Raw genomic sequence first — 18,253 nt, forward strand, 5'->3', positions numbered from 1 at the left:
TGCTGAAGAGAATTAGAGAAAGTTAAGAAACCAAGCTGACTCTGTCCAAAGCAAATTTATGTTACATAATCTCAACTAAGTTTTCATTGTAGCAAGGCAATTCTTTTACACCTCCCTAATTGATTCACTCTCCTACTTAGCAATTAGCAATTCTCCTTTCATTTTTTTTTTCCGGCTGGGCAATGAGGGTTAAGTGACTTGCCCAAGGTCACACAGCTAGCAAGTGTCAAGTGTCTGAGGCCGGATTTGAACTCAGGACCTCCTGCCTGACCCCAGGGCTGGAACTCTATCTACTGCACCACCTAGCTGCCCCCTCAATGAGCAATTTTAAATATTTTTACTCCTATCTTTCCCATTGCACTGCCCATTCCATTTAGATGAAGAACTTTACTCATGTATCACCAAAAAAATGGGTGACATTTGTTTAGTGCTCTCTTTTCTTCCTTCCTCATTGCCTCAGTGATTTTCCCCATTATTTCTTCTTCATCCCTGTTCCTGTCTCTGAGGAAGATGTCTCTTTTCCCATTACACATATCCTTGATCACACCCCATTTGGTTTGTCCTCTTTATCATCTGCATGCTTTCCCAACTCTTCAAATCTCTCCCTCTATACTGGCTTCTTCCCAAATGCCTACAAACATGCCATGTCTTCCCATCCTTAAAACATTTTCACTTGATCCTACCATTCTTGGTACCATTCTCTTTCTCTTCTTGGGCAAACTCCATGTAGACTCAATGCCTCCCTCTTTTATCCTCTCACTCTCTTCTAAACCTTCTCTAATCTGGCTTCCAACATCATTATTTAACTGAAAATGGTTTCTCCAAAGTTACCAATGATCTTTTTGTTGTTGTTTTTGTTTGTTTTTGTTTTTTGCTTTTTTTTGGTGAGGCAATTGGGGTTAAGTGACTTGCCCAGGGTCACACAGCTAATAAATTTCAAGTGTCTGAGGTCAGATTTGAACTCAGGTTCTCCTGAATCCAAGGCTGGTGCTTTATCCACTGTGCCACCTAGCTGCCCCCTACCAATCATCTTTTAATTGCCAAATCTAAAGGTCTTTTCTCATTCTTTATCTGTCTCGACCTTTCTGCAACATTTAATTCTTTTGCTCCTCCTTTTCCTTTGCTCTCTAGATTTTTGTAACACTTCTTTCTTCTGGTTCTCTTCCTACCTACCCATTTGAACAGGTTTTATTAGTCTCTTTTGTTGGCTCTTCATCCTGTTGTTGTTGTTGTTGGTTGTTGTTGTTCAGTCATGTCTGATTATTCGTGACCCCATTTGGGGTTTTCTTGGTAATAATACTGGAGTGGTTTGCCATTTCCTTCTCTATCTCATTTTATAGATGAGAAAATGGAGGCAAACAGGGTTAAGTGACTTGCCTAGAACCCTGGTAAGCATCTGAGGCCAGATTTGAACTCAGGGAGATGAGTCTCCCTGACTCCAGGCTTGGAACTCTACTAACTGTGTAACCTGGCTACCAACTTTCTTCATCTTGGTCACATCTATTGACTATGGCTATTCCCCTAAATTTCTGCCATTGGCCCTTTTATCTTTTCACCCTATAATACCTTGCTTGGTGATCTCAGATTCCAAGAGTTTAATTTTTGTGTCTATGTAGATGATTTCTAGATCTGTTTATCCAGCCCTTGTCTGGAAGTCATAGAGTCATTGGGTTTTATTGAGGAGGGAGGCAACATGGGCATTCTTGTGCTTTAGGAAGATCAGTCTGACAGATGACTGAAGGATGGACTGGAATGTGGAAAGACTTGTGGCAGGGACACCAGCCATCACCCTACTGTTGTAGCCCAGGGATAAGGTGATAAATATGGGCAGGTAGGTGATGTTGATGGATAGAGTGATAGACCTGAAATGAGGAAGATTCCAACTCTGTACAAATCCTATTTGCTTCAGTTCCTGATGAGCAGGACAGATTTGAAAGTAATATTGAATTTGTCCTATACTTATTTGAACCTTATTACAATAATGAGTTTGTCAGGGAGCAATATGACTGCATGTGACTCCCTCCTCTGCTTCTTTAGATAGTTTATTTTTATTTATTTATTTTTGGTGAGGCAATGAGGGTTAAGTGACTTGCCCAGGGTCACACAGCTAGTAAGTGTCTGAGGCTGGATTTGAACTCAGGTCCTCCTGACTCCAGGGCCGGTGCTCTATCCACTATGCCACCTAGCTGCCCCAAGTTTATTTTTTGTAAAAATTTATTACTTTGAGCCCCCAATCATCACTGAGATGCCTGTGTAGTCAATCCTCCATATCTCCCTTCTCTGCCACAGGTCAGTTTACCTTCTCTTTCTCTTTTCCCAGATTGCTCTGGGCTGCTGGTTCTTTCTTGCTCAGCTCTGTGTGATGCTACACTTTTCTTTGTATGCCCAGACCCTCAGAATCTCAAGAGCTGAGCCAGCTCTTTTCATACAAGTTCCTTAGGGCTTGAACAAATCTCTCCTTGAAAGGATTTGATTGATTTAAGTTGGGATACAGGTTCTATTTACACTTAGTTCTAATTGATTCAATTAACAAACATTCTCATCTAACAAAGTTAATTACTTCTAAGTGGAATGGGATAATGGATAAAGCCCCACCTTTACACTTAAAAAGAAAAGCAAGGGGGCGGCTAGGTGGCAGTGGATAAAGCACCGGCCCTGGATTCAGGAGTACCTGAGTTCAAATCCGGCCTCAGACATTTGACACTTACTGGCTGTGTGACCCTGGGCAAGTCACTTAACCCCCATTGCCCCGTCAAAAAGAAAAAAAAAAAAGAAAAGCAAGGGGCAGCTAGGTGGCACAGTGCATAGAGCACAGGCCCTGGAGTCAGGAGTACTTGAGTTCAAATCCAGCCTCAGGCACTTAACACTAGTTGTGTGACCCTGGGCAAGTCACTTAACCCCAATTGCCTCACTAAAAAAAAAAAAGCAAGTTATACTTAATAGAGATTCAATTTCTCATACAATTTTCATTATATGCACTATTTGGTTTATGAATATATTAATGTTACTTAGTGTTAAATTCAGAATGAAAAAATAAAAACATTAAAAAAAGAAAGATACTGTGGATGGACAATGATAAGGGTGGGCCCAGCTCAGCCTGGAACAAGTGGCATAGTTTGAGAAGGCATAGTTGGGTTCTATTATTGGAAATAATTTATAAACATCAATGAGATCACAAATTCATTGAAATATCAATGTATAGGTTAGATTCTAGTTAAAATGCCTTCATCATGGTGGAGGGTGAGGGGGGAAATCTAGTTTGTTTTGCAGTTCAAATAAAAAAATTTTCAGTTTGAAACCTAGCAAACTGGTTCACAAATCAAATTTAGTTTGTCTCTGGCATTTTGTCCAACCCTAAAAAGGACACACCAGCCTTTATGTGAAGAAGCCTTTTTCCTACCCATCCTGCAATCAAAGCAGTGTCCTACAGTGGGGAAAAGACTATATTTAGAATCAGGGTTCAAATCCTGGCTCTGTCATTTACTACCTGTGTGACCTGGAGCAAATGATTTCTCATTTCTGGATTTCGGTTGCCACTTATGTAAAGAGAATATTGGACTGGATGTACTGTGTAATCTCTAACGGTGCAAAGTCTATGCCAGATTGGCAGGCACTACCTTGTTCATGTTTATACATATTCCTAAGCTTCCTTTTCATAAAGTGGTGTTAGAATGAGGAGAGAGGGCATCCTAGGGAGGAAAATGTGTTTGGCAGAGAGTTGATTCAGATGGTAAACAAGAACAACTTTAGCAAACTTTACTCCATTTGGCAGTTCATTTGACTCAGTGAGGCAGCAGTAATGGGGAGTTCAAAGCATGTGCTTAAGAACAGAAGAAATGGATTTGAATGCCAGTTCTTCTACTAAATTGCTATATGAATGTAATCTTTTTAAATGCTCTGGGACTTTGTCTTCTTATCTAGAACATGCAGATAATAACACTTGTATTTTGGTCTGTGCCTGAAGCAGAGCACTTCAATATTGGAACAAAATGGGACATGTATAGGGCATTCAAATTGTTGTTCATCCTTCATTCTCCTTTTCCTTTCCTTTCCTTTTTTTTTTCTGTAGGGCAATAAGGGTTAAGTGACTTGCCCAGGGTCACACAGCTAATAAGTGTCAAGTGTCTGAGGCTGGATTTGAACTCAGGTCCTCCTGACTCCAGGGCCAGTGCTTTATCCACTGTGCCATCTAGCTGCCCCCATCCTTCATTCTCCAAGGGGACTAATGACATAGACGAGAGTGGTGTCTTGACTTGCTGGTCTCAAAAGTCACCAGCCTCACCTTCTCCTCCAGAGTCATTGGAGTCACAGTGCAAGATATAAGTCAGGATGGCTGGCGATTGTCCAGGATGCAGTGGGAGACTTTGGTTTTTTAAACTGAGGTCTTTCCCAGGTTTCAGTTTGTCTGAGGCAACACCCATTCGGTGATTAAAGGCTGGGTAAGAATTGAGACAAAAAATGGCTTAGTTTGACAGAAGAATCAGTCTGGGAGGGGAAGACTCTCAATTTCTGGCCAGAACAGAAAACAATTGTTATTTACACTCTGAGCCATCAAGACCCAAACACTAAGAGGATTGGGCTGGAGCTTATTATTGGCCATTCAGTGAAAGCTTGTTTGATTTGGGTTTAAAGGTGTACAGAAGTAATTCCATTTGAATTACATTGGGCTTTTTCAAAGCCAGTTTTTTCAGAGGTATATTTCAAGTAATCATAAATGAAAACTGTGCAAGACAAAGAGTTAATTGTCCCAACTTTTTGAAGAAAAAAAAATAAATAGGAAATTAAAAAAATGTAGCCCCTAAACCCCCAAAATAGCTTATAAAATATAAGCCACCAAAAATCATATTCCTTTAGACAGAGCACCCACATGTAAGGGTATGAATCCCCACATGGACAGAGGGACCACATATTATGAAAGATGAAAAAAAAAAGGAGGAAGAGGTGGAATAAGAGGAGAGAGAGGAAAAGAAAGGGAAGAATTACCCAACTTGAACTGGCAGATTGGGTCCCCAGAAGGAAGCTACTACTACATAGAGATTGTTATTCATCCTTCATTCTCAAAGAGTACCAATGACAGGAGGGTGGTGTCTTGACTTGCTTGTGAATTGTATTTAAGTGAGGCAGAACTGTACAAAGTCATCAGCTGAAGCTCTTCTTCTCCAGTCACTAGAGTCCAGTGGCAAGACCAAAATTAAGATGACTGGCAATGGCCCCATGATCATTCAACAGTTAAACAAAACATTTACTTAGCAATAGAAGAAGAATATTGACAAAGATAGGCATTGAGAGCTAGGTAAGTTGAGTCAGCTGAGTGAAGCACCTGTCGGAGAACTCCTCCAGTTCCTCATGGCTTATCTGTACTTGGGAAATGAGGAAATGACATCAACAACTTGAAACTTTCTTTAGAGCCTTGAGCCAACCAAGGTCTCAGTACATTTTCAGGAGAAACTAGCTTACCCTGCGTGGGGAAGGTAGGGTTTTGCTTCTTCCGCTACTTGTATTATTTGTCTTTTTTGTCATATAACATTGTTACTATGAGGAAAGTGCTTTGTAAACCTTAATATGCTATATACACATGAGATAGCATTATTTAATTGTGTTCATGGAATAAATATTTTATTTTTCCCCCATTCTTTCTATTGTCATTGTATTGGGTGGGAGATTTCTTTTGGGGATGGAGGTAGAAAAGTAACATGGTATAGCCAAAAGACAATTGCATTCATAGTGAGAAGAAAGTCCCCTTTTCTGTGAGGCCCTTGTAGGCTCTGGCTGAAGGATTTGGCATTTGGCATCTCGCTAAATAATCCCTTGGTCCTTGTGATGGCAGTAAAAGGAAAGAACCAGAGAAAGGATATGGATGGGAAGTGTAGACCTCTCAAACTTAGAAGGTTTCCTTCAAGGTTGAAAATGTCTATTTCTTAAGCCATGTTTGGTTACCTATGTCCAGGGAAAGAAATGCTCATCAGAAAAGGCAACAAAGGGCCAAATCCAAGTTGAGAATCACCCACTGACATGTAAGAACAGTTACCATTGTTGTTGGAGAGGGTAGGAGCTCTCCCCTTCTCCAAAGTCAGAGGGAGAGAGATAAATTGACAAGACAGATTGACAGAGAGAGAGAGAGAGTCAATGACAGTTCTATGCCATACACATTTTGTAAGACAGAAAGGAGAGTTAGGGCAGCAGCTATCTTCTCCTTTAAAGTCTATTGAATGGACAACTTTTGTTAGCTCAGTGACCAGTGACTCAGTGTTGCTCTTTTGAAGCATCTATCTCTTCTTGCTGATAACATAGGGATTCTGTGTCATCCCAATGTCATAACTCCTCCATCACTGAACCAGAGCCTACAGAGTCTACTTGAAGTAGCCTAGGGCCCCACAGATCAGGGGCTCACCTGTTTATCTCCATTACATCAGAGTAGCTCTTGATGGAAAATTTTCAGTGAAGGAATCACAATAGCAATGAAGTAGAGGGAAAAGGGTGAAGATGCTGGGTCAGGGTTGGTATGTCCTAGAACAATAGAGTTTTATTGGACAGTGCTGAGGGAGAGGAAATGCCAAATATAAATTTGCACTATATAAACGTTTTGCCTAGATTCCCCCCCATCCAAAATTGGGGGGATGTATTAAGGCAAAAACTGCCTTCTGGGGGCAGCTAGATGGCGCAGTGGTTAAAGCACTGGCCCTGGATTCAGGAGTACCTGAGTTCAAATCCGGCCTCAGACACTTGACACTTACTAGCTGTGTGACCCTGGGCAAGTCACTTAACCCCCATTGCCTAAAAAAAAAAAAAAAAAAAACGGCCTTCTGACTTTCCAACCCACTTCCACCTTCCCTCATAACCAATATCTATTTACTTTTTGATTATTATTACACTGATTAACCGTGTTTTGTTGCAAAATGATCTCATTATTTACATGTTTTCTCCTTTTCCTTTGTTTTAGGTTGGGAGTACTGTTGGGGCGATCCTCTTGTTGATGGTTACAGTAGGAGCTATAATATTTTTGAAAGATTCTTGGAATTCAGATACACCCCTTCTGATCATCGCTCTTGTTTTCCCCTTGATTGGATACATCTTTGGTTTCCTTTTGTCTCTTCTTACCTGCCAGCCTTGGGAGAGGTAACCTCTGCTAAGTGACCCTTAGAGAATAGCATATGCTCCCTATTGCTGCTGTGTGGATGTGTACCTGTGCCAACCTTGGTATGTGAAGAGGTGATTTAAGTGGTGGAGCAGAATAAGTATCCTGTGGGGCAGGTAGGTGGCGCAGTGGATAGAGCACCGGCCCTGGAGTCAGGAGTACCTGAGTTCAAATCTGGTCTCAGACACTTAACACTTACTAGCTGTGTGACCCTGGGCAAGTCACTTAACCCCAATTGCCTCACTTAAAAAAAAAAAAGAATAAGTATCCTGCATAAGGATTAGGCAGGACATTCCCACTAATTATTTACTAAGAGCCTGGCTTCATAAACTGTAGGTCATGACCCCATATGGGATCATGTTACTGAATGTGTGGGATCACAAAAATTTGGCAACAGTAAAAGGTTATGTATACCTATTTTATTATATGCCTGGAGCCACATAAAAATTTTTTGAGCAAAAAAGGGTTGTAAGTATAAAAATTTAAGGAGCTTTGACTTAGAGCAAAATCAAGTACCAGGCTTGAGGAGCCATTTTGTTCAGTTTTCGAACTTGAGCTACCAACCTGGCCTGAGCTGGGTCTGGCCCATTACAACTGGCGATAGTCCACTAATGAAATGTCAACAGGTAACAGAGGAATGTTGACTTAGGTATGTTTACTTAAATAAGAATTCAAGAGTGCTAAAGAGGAAATCTGACTATAATAGGGTACTTTTCCTAATTTCTGAAATTATTGATATGACACAGTCTTTTCCCACTTTATATTTTTCTTAGAAGTATGAAAAATTATTAAAGTTTAAAAAATAGAGTGTTCAATAAGCCTATATATGTATTTGTGTATATGTGTATGTACACACATATATGTATGTTTGTATGTATACATACATATAAATATGTATGTGTATATATACATATAAATATGCATATATACATACAAATATGTATATGTATGTGTATATGTGTATGGACACACATATATGTATGTTTGTATGTATATATACATATGTATATATACATACATACAAATATGTATATGTATGTGTGTATATACATATATACATATACATACACATACACACACACACACACACATATATATATATATATATATATATATATATATATATATATATATACATATTCTGAAAGAAGCTTGGGATTGTAAGAGGTGGAGATGAGGCTATGGGAATATATTTAAATATGGGGGCATCTTGTGCAAAGGACCAAGATAACAAGATAATGGAATGTCATATTTAAGGAGCAGCAAATAGGCAACTTTGGTTGGGATATAGAATGCATGAGGAGAAGTAATGCGTTCTGTGTCTGGAGATCTATCTTGGATACAGATTGTAGAGACAAAGAGAGGCATTTATGTTAATCCACAGAAGAATATGGAAAGTTCTGAGTTTAGGATTTTTACTTTAGCAGCTGTGTTTGGATTAGATGAAGATAGATGGACTAAAGAAGGGAGAAATTTGGGGAAAAAGGAAGCTATTACAATAGTCTAGGAGAGAAGGTGAAGTAGAGTTATAGTTCTGTGAGTAAAAAGAAGAGGAAGAATGTGAGATATTTTGCGGAGGTAGAAATGACAAGACTAACTGGCATCTAGATGTCTTGGGGCCCAGCCCAGAGTCAGGAAGACATATTTTCCTGAGTTTACATCTGGCCTCAGACACTTACTAGCTGTGTGACCTTGGCCAAGTCACTTAACCCTGTTTACCTTGGTTTCTTCATTTGTAAAATGAGCTGGAGAAGGAAATGGTAAACCACTTTGGTATTTTTGCCAAGAAAACCTCAAATGGCATCATGAAGAGTCTGACATGACCGAACAACAACTGGATATGGGACAAAAGAGAATGAGAAGTTTAGGAAAGGGGCAGCTAGGTGGTGCAGTGGATAGAGCACGGGCCCTGGATTCAGGAGTACTTGAGTTCAAATCCGGCCTCAGACACCTAACACTTACTAGCTGTGTGACCCTGGGCAAGTCACTTAACCCCAATTGCCTCACTAAAAAAAAAAAAAAGACATTAAGGAAAACATTGAAGTTGGAATCTGGGTGGTTGGAAGGTGTCAGAGGCAGGAATTCAGCCCAAGTCTTCCTGACTCCAAACATGGGCCTCTCCACTAGGCTATGCTATCTCTGATAAACATAAACTATTATTGGGGCAGCTAGGTGGCGCAGTGGATAGAGCACCAGCCCTGGAGTCAGGAGGACCTTAGTTCAAATCCGGCCTCAAACATTTGACACTTACTAGCTGTGTGACCCTGGGTAAGTCACTTAACCCCAATTGCCTCACAAAAATCTCCTCAAAACAAAAAACCCCCCATAAACTATTATTGTTGACAGAAGTCAATCTTATTGGCATTGGCAGGTGTAGGACAATTTCCCTGGAAACAGGAGCTCAGAACGTACAAATGTGTGTCACCATGCTTCAGTTATCTTTCAGCCCAGAACAAGTGGCCCAGGTATTTACTTTTCCTTTGAAGTATGGAATTTTCCAGCTGCTGAATGGATTTTTCATCATTGCAGGTTGGTGTACTCTAAGCATAACTCCTATACATTTGGGGGGGGGGGGGGACAATGAAGGTTAAGTGACTTGCCCAGGGTCACATAGCTAGCAAGTATCAAATTTCTGAGGCTGAATTTAAACTCAGGTCCTCTTGAATCCAGGGCTGGTGCTTTATCCACTGTGCCACCTAGCTGTCCCCAACGCCTATAAATTTTTAGTACTTGGTTTGGGATGGAAAGAGGAAGATGCCATTTAACTTTTTTTTTAACTTTGTTTTTTTTTAGGTCTTTTTATATTTCAGTTAGCTTTAAAATTTTTTTGTTTTTAATTTATGGAATAAAATAGGCATTTCCACAATATATTAAAATAAAAAAGATCACCATAGATGAAACTAAATCTACTATGCAAGATTTGCTATTCCTTTCAAATATACAATGAAATTGTGGAGTAGGTTGGAAATTTTCAGGCTCTCCAGCGTTCCTCCACAAACAGACAGAAAATCACCATGAAATGAACATAGAGCAACAAAAATAAAGGGGTAAGGCAGTATCTCCTAAGACATTTTGAGAGGACCTCAGAGAAGACTCCAAGGGCTGAGTTTTGGCCTGAGTGAGGTGTAGACACCTCTAGGTCGAATTCATGGAGTCAACAAACAGTGGGGCCTGAGGGAAGCAGACTAGTCCTCAAGAAATTTCATTGCAGGAACTTTCATTTTACTTTTTTTCAAATGAAGACCTGAACATGTCTTGATATTATTTAGCTAGCTTGCTGGAGAGGACTGTGCTTATCAGTCTGATATTTCTGGGGAAAGCAGAAAACATAGAACAGGTTCTATGCCACAAGTTTCACAAGAAGGTATGTAGGCCAAATGATGAGAAGATTAAAAATATAAGCATATGGGGCAGCTAGGTGGTGCAGTGGATAGAGCACCAGCCCTGGATTCAGGAGGACCTGAGTTCAAATCCAGCCTCAGACCCTTGACACTTACTAGCTGTGTGACTGTGGGCAAGTCACTTAACCCCAATTGACTCACCAAAAAAAAAAAAAAGAAAGAAAGAAAGAAAGAAAGAAAAAGCATACGCACATCAAAGAAAACCAAGGTACCTTCAGAAGTTACATTCCAGGTCCCATTATGTAGAGTTTCCCTCTAACCAAGGAGAATAATAATCAGCGGCTAGGAGGGGTACAAGGATTTTATTGGGGCACTGCCAATGGAGCTAGACAATCTACATTAAAATACACTCTTTTGGATTGTGTCTCTTCAAGAACATTGGTCCACATGAACTGATTTCAAACACCATCTGACTTCACAAGGTTCCTACAAAGAATCAGACTCCCAGACAATCAATAGTAAAATAATTTGTGAATACCAAGCTCTCTGAAAGTGGATATTAGAGACTTGCAGATAGAACACAACCAGCCCAACAAGTTGCAGAGAAATAAATATTATTAATCTTATTGGTCATCCAGTTTATTCACTGAAGCAAATTAAGTCATTAATATTTAACTGGTTCCTATTACTCTGTTCAGGTCACTTGGATTGGGCTATTATTGATGGAGTAATAGTAAGAACATAATACTAAATAGGAAAAAAATTATCAGAATGAAACTCATTAGTTTCCAGTGTTCTTATGTTGGTTTGTTTGTTTGTTTGTTTGTTTGTTTTTAGTGAGGCAATTGGGGTTAAGTGACTTGCCCAGGGTCACACAGCTAGTAAGTGTTTGAATGTCTGAGGCCAGATTTGAACTCAGGTACTCCTAACTCCATGGCCAGTGCTCTATTCACTGCGCCACCCAGTTGCCCCTCTTATGTTGTTGTTGTTGTTTTTTTTTGCGGGGCAATGGGGGTTAAGTGACTTGCCCAGGGTCACACAGCTAGTTAAGTGTCAAGTGTCTGAGGCCGGATTTGAACTCAGGTACTCCTGAATCCAGGGCCGGTGCTTTATCCACTGCGCCACCTAGCCGTCCCCTTATGTTGGTTTTTTATTTTTTTTTTTATCCAAGTTCTTTTTCTCATGTAACAAACGACTCTCAGCTTTGAATAGAATAAACTTAAAATATATAGGATCAGGGGGCAGCTAGATGGCGCAGTGGATAGAACACCAGCCCTGGATTCAGGAGGTCCCGAGTTCAAATCCAGCCTCAGACACTTACTAGCTGTGTGACCCTGGGCAAGTCACTTAACCCCCATTGCCCCATCCAAAAAAAAAAAAGATAAAAAAAAAATATAGGGTCATAGATATAGAACTGGAAGGGATCCTAGAAGCCATGAAGTCCAAACCCCTCATTTTACAAAAGACAAAACAGTCCAGAGAGACTCAGTCATTTGCAAGTGGCTGTGGTAGAATTTGAACTCTTGAACCTTTCTGACCTGAAGTCCAATGATCCTCCTCCCACATGCTTAGGAGGTTGTTTTAAACTCCATTTTCTTTATTAGTCCCCTCCCTCCTCCTCTTCCCTTACTATAGGTTTCTTATTTTTTATAATCAAAAACCCTGAATTGCAATTAGTTGATTGCAATAAAAATAATTTTATTATCCTTTTCAAATGCCTTTATCTCTGTCATGTATTTGTGTTCCCTTAAGTTTATCAGACATACAAGAGACTATGTAAGAAAAAACATGAAGAAAAGGAGCTTAATTGCAATGAAGTTTCTGAACCAAAGGAAACAGATGCCAGCAATGAAGTCACTTCCTTTCTGGATAGGGACGAGGAGGCCAGTGGGACCCTGTAGCTGTCAATGACAACTGACCTCACTGGAGCATTAGTCCAAGTAATGGCCCTCCCTTCATCATTGACCAAAAAGTCAATCCATCTGCTTCAGATGCTATTACCTAACTGTGTAGACAGTCTGATTATTGAAATGTCAATTGTTGGTGTATATTACTGTATGCACTATGAATTGTGATCTGATCTCTTCAGGAAAATATTTTGTTTCCTTTTGTATGTGGGGGGTTAATTTCGTATTTTAATAGTCTTGTCTAAGCAGTATTCTTATGAATGAATATTTTTAATATGATAATATATTTGCATGTCATTTCATAACTCTTTTTGCAGTTGATGGAATCTAGACTGGGCCATGGATCAACCTTACTGCCAATAGGACTCGTTGCCTACTTATTAAAATTCACTGGGGAAGCTAGGTGATATAATGGGTAGAGCACTGACCTGAGTTCAAATCTCACCTCAGACACTTACTACCTGTGTGACCCTGGGCAAGTCACTTTACCCTGTTCGACTCAGTTTCCTCATCTTTAAAAACAGGAAAACAACACTTGTACCCAGAAGCCAATCAACTGGGGAATAGTTAAGCAAATTATGGTAAAGAATGTTCTTGTGCTGTAAAACAAATAAAACAACAATTATGAAGAATTCAGAGAAGTATGAGAAGATTTAGGAAGAGTGGGGCAGGTCTAGGAAAATAACTTACACCAAAGAATAAAAAAAAATTGAATGCTATGCAGTTATAAGGCCCAAATCTTGACCCTTGAGAAGAGTTGAGAAAATGCATCTTTGCAGGGGTGGGTTTGGAATACTGAAGATATGGAATACTGTGAATCTTGTCAATCATGACAATGTGATTAATTTTGCTGAAGTGATTTTTTTTTTCCTTTTAAAAATATTTTTTCTTACAATGGAAGGCACATTGAGTAGAAGGGTGAAATGTTATGAATGGAAATGTAATTTATGTACAACAAAAGGAATCAATTAAACTAAGATAAATAAATATTAGACAATTATTGCAAGGTTCAAATGAGATAATGAATGTATGTAAAACACATTAAACCTACATGAATCCTACTCCATAATTGCTGTGACTCTTCTCTGTTCCACTGTAAATTCTAGCCTGGGCAGCTAGGTGATGCCATGGATAGAGCACTGGCCATGGTGTCAGGAGGACCTGAGTTCAAATCCAGTCCCAGATACTAGCTGTGTGACCCTGTGTCATTTGAAAATATATGGGGGTGCCTGTCTCTGGTCTAGGTTTTAGGGAACATAGCTGGGGTTTCTAACATACTGCTACTTATAAATTAGACGCTATAGTACCAGTCTTTGCCATTAAGAATTTATTAAAGCATATTAAATGTTAGTAAAGTGAGAGCACACATCACTCAGATTTAGAGTTCAGAAGCCCTACATACCTAGATAGAAAAGAGAGAGAGTGGGAGCTGCATGGCTGCCTCCTCCAGCGTCCCAGGTCCAGAATAAAATCCCAGGATGGGGAGAGGAGCAGTGAGAAGAGCAGAGGAGAGAAGAGAGCAATCTTCGCCAGCCCCAAGGGTTTTTATGCTCTCTTAGGTAGAGGTGGGTCACTGCACATTGATCCAAGCTAATTGGCCAGTCCATTGATTGGCATGACTGGAGGGTGGTCGCCTAGGTGAGTTAACTTCCTTTAGGTAGTCAAGAAGGTCAATCTATATTTCCTTTGCAATTCTCCTGACTCTGGACTGACCTTAAAAGAGGTCAGGCAAGGCTCCCTCAAGTGTGGGGGGGGCACCTCTGGGACCCCCCAAACCCATTATTTTCTCACAACCCTGAGCAAGTCACTTAACTCTGATTGCCTCAAACATACTGAGCCATCTCCAGTTGTCCTGATAATATATTTTGCCATTGGACCCAGATGGCTCTGGAGAAGAGAGTGAGGCTGGTAACCTTACACAGCCCTTCCTCACTTAAATCCAATTCACTGCAAGTCATGACATCACTTCCTGATGTCATGATCCTCTTTGAGAATGAAGGACAGGGGCAGCTAGGTGGTGCAGTGGATAGAGCACCGGCCCTGGAGTCAGGAGTACCTGAGTTCAAATCCAGCCTCAGACACTTAACACTTACTAGCTGTGTGACCCTGGGCAAGTCACTTAACTCCAATTGCCTCACTAAAAAAAAAAAAAAGAGAATGAAGGACAAACAACAACAACAAATTCTTGTCTGTTCCTTTACTAGCTGTGTGAGCTTGGGTAAATTATGTAAGGGCCAAATTTAGTATGGGGAGAGTTAACTGGGCGGCTCGCTGTAATATTGGGGTAAGAAAGGAGATTAACAGCCTCTTTTCAATAAACAAAACAGGGTTTATTAATGGGAACAAATTTAAAACACAAGTGAGGTTAATAAAGCTAGGGACAATGAAAAAGGGAATAGGGGAAGGAAAAAAATATACACGACTGGCAAACTCACCACCACCCAGAGTCAGCAATTTCGAAGAGAACCAGCTGTGCAGCATCCCTCTTTCTCTCTCATGCACACCAAAGTGAAACCTTTCCTCCCTGGCTTTCTCTCAAAAGCCCTCTCTCCCACAGAAAAAAGGGCCATCCACACACTAGATAATTGACTGGCAGCCCTGACTGACAGAACTAACAAGCAGCTCTACAGAGATGAGTTCCTGACTTGTCCTCACCAGGTTTCTCGTCATGGCGGGCTTCCCTCATTATAATTTGGCCAGGCCCACATAAGTGTGTGGGTGTGTTTAGGGCTAAAATTCTAGCTAAACTGTCTAAAATATCTAATGAGTGGTCGCCAATAAATTATAAGCTTTAGCAAGAGTTAGACTTTTAGGCATTTATTAAGGTGAATAAGAATTTGGTAAAGAGAGAGAAAGGCCTACATTCATCTATCTATTAAAGGGAGAGCAGGTTTCTAGCTCCCTTCTCTGCCAGAGCCCCCAGGAAAGAGAGTGAGATCAAACGCCAGTCTCTTCCTTCCTCCTCCCACTAGCCCGTGTCACTTCCTGACGCCAAAGAAAAGACTCCTGGTCTTGCCCTCAAAGACCTCCGCTTCATGAGTGGAACTCTTCTACAGTAAGTCTCCAGCAGGTGGTGTCATTCCAAACGTTACAGTTGTCTGGTGTGAGGTCAGCGCACATGGGCACATGCTGGGGTTTCTAATTTTAGCCAAAGATGGGATCTTAGAAACCCCAAATCGCGATTAATTCCTTACAATTACTATCTTGAATTTCAGCTTCCTCATATGTACAATGAGTGACAAGGATTCTGAAATCCCTTCCAACTCTGAATCTTTGATTCTCTGTTCCTCTGACCTTCCTTTCCTCTTTGTTTCTTCTGGATTTTTTTTTTTTTTTTAGTGAGGCAATTGGGGTTAAGTGACTTGCCTAGTGTCACACAGCTAGTAAGTGTTAAGTGTCTGAGGCAGGATTTGAACTCAGGTACTCCTGACTCCAGGGCTGCTGCTCTATCCACTGCACCACCTAGCTGCCCCAAAATGGGTCATTGAAGCTTTTTTTTTAATTTTATTTTTATTTTAGTGAGGCAATTGGGGTTAAGTGACTTGCCCAGGGTCACACAGCTAGTAAATGTTAAGTGTCTGAGGCCGGATTTGAATTCAGGTCCTCCTGACTCCAGGGCTGGTGCTCTATCCACTGCACCACCTAGCTGCCCTTTTTTTTTTTTTTAAGTAAGGCAATTGGGGTTAAGTGACTTGCCCAGAGTCACACAGCTAGTAAGTGTTAAGTGTCTGAGGCCGGATTTGAACTCAGGTACTCCTGACTCCAGGGCCGGTGCTTTAACCACTGTGCCACCTAGCTGCCCTGTCTTCTGGATTTTTGTGACTAACTTGTTCCCACTGATGATCCCTTAACCCTGCATCCCCCCAGTATAGATTTTCTCTAGATGATTTATTCATAACAATTCTCTAATTATTTCCAGCAGATAGTGGAAATTCTGAATGAAGGAATATATCCCTTATAAGACCCATTGTTTTGGCATAAAATGGTGTCCAATTCAAAGAAGACCCATTTCCTGGAACAATTCAAGGCTTTTTGGTTACTAGAGCATACTTTCTCTGTTTTCTTCAGGCTTCCTTTAGGTCAAGAGGTCAAATTTAGCTCCTAAAATCCTAATGTCTTCAGTACTGCTAAGATTCTTAGCTTACATGAAATAGGGTAAATCAAAGAAGAGGTGCCGAGGGGCAGCTAGATGGTGCAGTGGTTAAAGCACTGACTCTGGATTCAGGAGTACCTGAGTTCAAATCTGGCCTCAGACACTTGACACTTACTAGCTGTGTGACCCTGGGCAAGTCACTTAACCCCCACTGCTTTTAAAAAAAAAAAAGAAAAAAAAAAAGAAGAGGTGCTTTAGTCTGTACCATCCTTGATGTGGCCAGGAATAGTGTCATACAATGTGTTTCAAAGAAAATCCTTGGCTCTTGGAGCCCTTTCTCCTAAGGTCTTATAGAAGTGATTTATTAGGGATCCACAAAATTTCATTTATTTAGAAGGTGTCCTAGGATTTTATTTTATTCTTTAAAAGTATGATCATTTCAGAAATTCTTTACATTTTTATTTTGCAAATATGCCTTAAACTTTACAAGTTTTAACATAATAATAATGATTTTAAATTTCCTTTTCTTTAGAGTTGAGAAAATGCATCTCTCTCCTGTCTTAATAGGGGTGGGAGACTATGGGCATGGAATGTTACATATAGATGAGATTGATGTCTGTCGGTCAACAGGGGTTTATTAAGTCAACAAGCCAGGTACTGGGCTAGAGATGCAAAGAAAGGGGGAAAAAAAGAAACATTACTCTCAAGTTTACATTCTACTGGGGGAGAAAACACATAAATAACTACAGTATATATGTACGAGATATATACACATGTAAACCTGAGGATCATTAGGTTAGGATCATGGCCTAACGAGGCAGATTTAAACACCATGGTTCATTGTAATTCTGTCCTTGGAAGTGTACTCATGGAACATGAATGGTGAATAATTATGCTTCCTGTTAAGTAGATACAATTGTCTTAACAGTGATCAGCTGGTTGGGCTCCCAGCCCTGTCCCAGGAAAGGTCACTTTCTCCCATTTAGATACCAGAGTTGTCAAGTCACAGACAAAGGGTCCTAGGAAATGCAAAATGCAGGTCCAACCACAGATGGTTATGAAAGATGACTAGATGAGTTAGATACAGTCTTTTTATTTTTTTCCGGAGCAATGGCGGTTAAGTGACTTGCCCAGGGTCACACAGCTACGAAGTTTCAAGTGTCTGAGGCTGGATTTGAACTCAGGTACTCCTGAATCCAGGGCCAGTGCTTGATCCACTGCACCACTTAGCCGCCCCCTAGGTACAGTCTTTAACAGACAAGAAGAACTCACCAAAAATGAATTCTAGGAATTTCTTAAGAGGGCTTTTTATAGGTTGAGCTTGCGTCAAGATGGTAATATGAGAGACAGCATTTTTGCCCAGCTCACCCAGTGTACCTCCTCTACAACAGTCTAGAAATGCACTGAACCAAATTCTGATTGGAAAAGCCAAAAAAAGTCACTGGGAGCCATTTTTCCAAGCCAGGGCAGCCAAGGAAGATAGAAGAGAGGTCTGCAGATACTGAGGAATTGGGGAAAGGTGCAGTGCAGCTCAGAGACAGGAAGGGCATTGAGACAGAACACCAAGACATGCAGCATCTGGAGTGAAAGAAATCACAGGGGCTCTCTAAACTGGTGCTAGGAAGAAGAACACTTGCTAGCTGGCAGCATTATCATCCATTGCTCAGCTCTGGGTCACAGTTCAAAGGCAGAGAGGAAAGATCATGAATGAGAGGGGACTAAGCTATGTACAGAGCAAGGAATGAATTGCAAAAACTCAGTGGTGTGGCTCTGAGTC

The 18,253-nt window shown here is 40.6% G+C and overlaps 1 protein-coding gene across 2 annotated transcripts in view; it reads left to right on the forward strand.

The window, feature by feature from the left end:
* The window catches only part of SLC10A6 (solute carrier family 10 member 6), a 29,364-nt gene extending 15,979 nt beyond the window's left edge, over positions 1–13,385 (forward strand). The window contains exons 4-6 of one of the 2 annotated variants that reach the window (XM_043971731.1): positions 6,941–7,116; positions 9,507–9,600; positions 12,229–13,385. In XM_043971731.1, the coding sequence (XP_043827666.1) occupies positions 6,941–7,116; positions 9,507–9,600; positions 12,229–12,387 (429 nt within the window). In that variant the 3' untranslated portion in view covers positions 12,388–13,385. Of the gene's footprint in view, positions 1–6,940; positions 7,117–9,506; positions 9,665–12,228 lie in introns of both variants that reach the window. The other variant, XM_043971730.1, reaches the window with a different exon arrangement.
* The last annotated feature ends 4,868 nt before the right edge of the window (positions 13,386–18,253 follow it).

The sequence above is a fragment of the Dromiciops gliroides genome, chromosome 6, assembly GCF_019393635.1.
Source record: "Dromiciops gliroides isolate mDroGli1 chromosome 6, mDroGli1.pri, whole genome shotgun sequence".
Classification (NCBI taxonomy): Eukaryota; Metazoa; Chordata; class Mammalia; order Microbiotheria; family Microbiotheriidae; genus Dromiciops; species Dromiciops gliroides.